Below are 2,006 nucleotides of genomic sequence, written 5' to 3'. Positions count from 1 at the left end.
CGGCGATCAAGGAGGCAGTCCAATGGACTGAGGACAGCAAGAGTGAGGTGATGTCCAACATTGAGAAGGTGCTGGACAGGAAGGGCCCCAGGGTGGCGGCGCGCGCGGCAGACATAGTGGCAGACATCGGCTCGATCGCGGCCACCAAGGGCGGCGGCGAGGCGACCGTGGCAAAGGCCACCGCCGAGGGCCAGTCCGCCCTGGCGGCCGCAGCGCGTGCGGAGGCGCGGGCGGAGGCGGTGGCGGCGGCTAAAGGACCGCACGTGGTGGGGCCGGTGGTGCAGGTGCAGGAGGGCGGGAAGCTGGTGCAGGCTGAGGAGGCGCGGGACGGGCCGGCGGTGAGGCTGCACACGGATGGACGGCTGGAGCAGGTGGAGGGGGGCGGCGGCGGCGGCGGCGGCGGCAGTGGTGGCCAAGCAAGCGGCGCTCCGCAGCAACAGCCGTCGGGTGGTGGCGGGGCTGCCGACGGTGGCGGCGCCCACAGTGGCGGCGGGGACAGCGGCGGCAGCAGCGGCACCCGCGCCAGCGACGAGGCCGGCGCTGCCGGCGCCACTGGCGGCAGCAGCAGCGATGACGGAGGCAGCGGCAGCAGCAGCGCAGCCGAGGCCAGTCCCGCAGATGGGTTGGCGAGCACCACGCCTCAGGTGGTGCGGTGATCTGTCTATGCAAGCATGGCGACCCCTGGCGATCGAATGCACACTGCATTGTGTGTTGTTGCATGAAACCCCTTAATTTTCTCAGAGCCAGGATGTGCTGCTGCCATGCTATTGCTCCTCAAGAATGCTCCCAGTGTACTGTATTTTGCGCTGCTTCGTAATAGTGATCCCACAGTCGGTAGTAACACAAATAAGCTGCTCTCCGCCTCGTACATGGCGCCAAGTCCGTCATTTGTGCTTCTTGGGCTTGCCGCGGCTACCGCCCGCCGCCCTGGCCTTCCCGAGCTCCTTGCCGCTGCCGCCGCCGCTTCCATTTTCTGAAGCCACCCCTGCACGCTTGGCCTCCATCCGCCGCCGCGCCGCCTCAAACTCCTCCTCCGTCGGCTCGGCGCCCGCCCCCTCGTCCTCGCCGCCGCCGTCGCTGCCAGCACCAGAGCCGCCGCTGCCATCGCCCTCCCCGCCGCGCCGCCGCTTTTTGCTGCTGTGTTTCTTGCTGCTGCTGCTGCCGCCCTTGTTCTCCTTGGCGGCCTTGCGTTTCCCGGCGTCACTACTCTTGGCGCCGTACTTGGCCTCCAGGGACGCCAGGGTGGCGGCCATGCGGTTGCCCTGCTGCAGCAGGAGGCGGACGAAATGGCAGCGGAGCGCGCAGGGAGAATGAGACAGCAAGCAAACCCAGCTCAAGAAGACGGAGCAGCTGCACAACGGCCACGGCCTGCGCTCGCAGGATGCCGATGTGTGCCGTGTGCTGTGGCACTGAGGCGCGCCACCCCACACCTTCCCCTGGATGGCGGCCACCAGCGCCGCCTCGCTCCCCTCGCCGCCCCTCCTCTTGCCGCCATCCTTCTTGCGGCCGCCACTGCCGCTGCCGGCCAGCTCCTCCGGCGCAAGAGGGTCTGTGCTGGGGGGCGGCTTGGCCGCGGTGGCCTTGGCCCACTTTGTGTAGGCCTTGGTGCGCTTCACCTCGCCTGCCGAGGTGGGACAGTGCAGGCGTTTGCACGTGGCGTGTCGACCCGCAGCTAGCCGCCTATAGATGCGTCTGGCTGCACTTGAGAGGAGCTCAAAGGCCACCCGCCCTGCCTGCTGGCTTCTAGCAGGACGCCCCGGCCCCTCACCTGGGCCAGGCTCACCCCAACCCTTGAGCTTGAGCAGCGCATTTGCGCACCAGAATATGATTCAGGGCGCCTCCATCATAGATGCATGCACACGTGCACAGACGCGCGCGCACGCGTGCACACATATACACACAAACACACACACTCTCTCGCACGCACATACACACATACACACGCGTGCGCGCTCATGCACCCAACCCACACACACACACACACACACACACACACACACACATGC

The 2,006-nt window shown here is 67.3% G+C and overlaps 2 protein-coding genes across 2 annotated transcripts in view; one reads left to right on the top strand and one right to left on the bottom strand.

Moving 5' to 3' along the window:
- The window catches only part of MNEG_0804 (amino acid transporter), a gene marked incomplete at both ends in the record, with an annotated part of 6,490 nt that extends 5,834 nt beyond the window's left edge, over window positions 1-656 (top strand). The window contains one exon of the mRNA XM_014050722.1: window positions 112-656. Coding sequence (XP_013906176.1) covers window positions 112-656 — 545 coding nt within the window. The remainder of the gene's footprint in view (window positions 1-111) is intronic.
- A 228-nt stretch (window positions 657-884) lies between these two features.
- The window catches only part of MNEG_0803 (Chaperone protein dnaJ 6), a gene marked incomplete at both ends in the record, with an annotated part of 3,299 nt that continues 2,177 nt past the window's right edge, over window positions 885-2,006 (bottom strand). The window contains 2 exons of the mRNA XM_014050721.1: window positions 885-1,265; window positions 1,431-1,621. Of these exons, the coding sequence (XP_013906175.1) occupies window positions 885-1,265; window positions 1,431-1,621 (572 nt within the window). The remainder of the gene's footprint in view (window positions 1,266-1,430; window positions 1,622-2,006) is intronic.

Source organism: Monoraphidium neglectum, assembly GCF_000611645.1.
Source record: "Monoraphidium neglectum strain SAG 48.87 unplaced genomic scaffold scaffold00070, whole genome shotgun sequence".
NCBI lineage: Eukaryota > Viridiplantae > Chlorophyta > Chlorophyceae > Sphaeropleales > Selenastraceae > Monoraphidium > Monoraphidium neglectum.
This window is presented reverse-complemented; position numbering and strand designations above follow the sequence as displayed.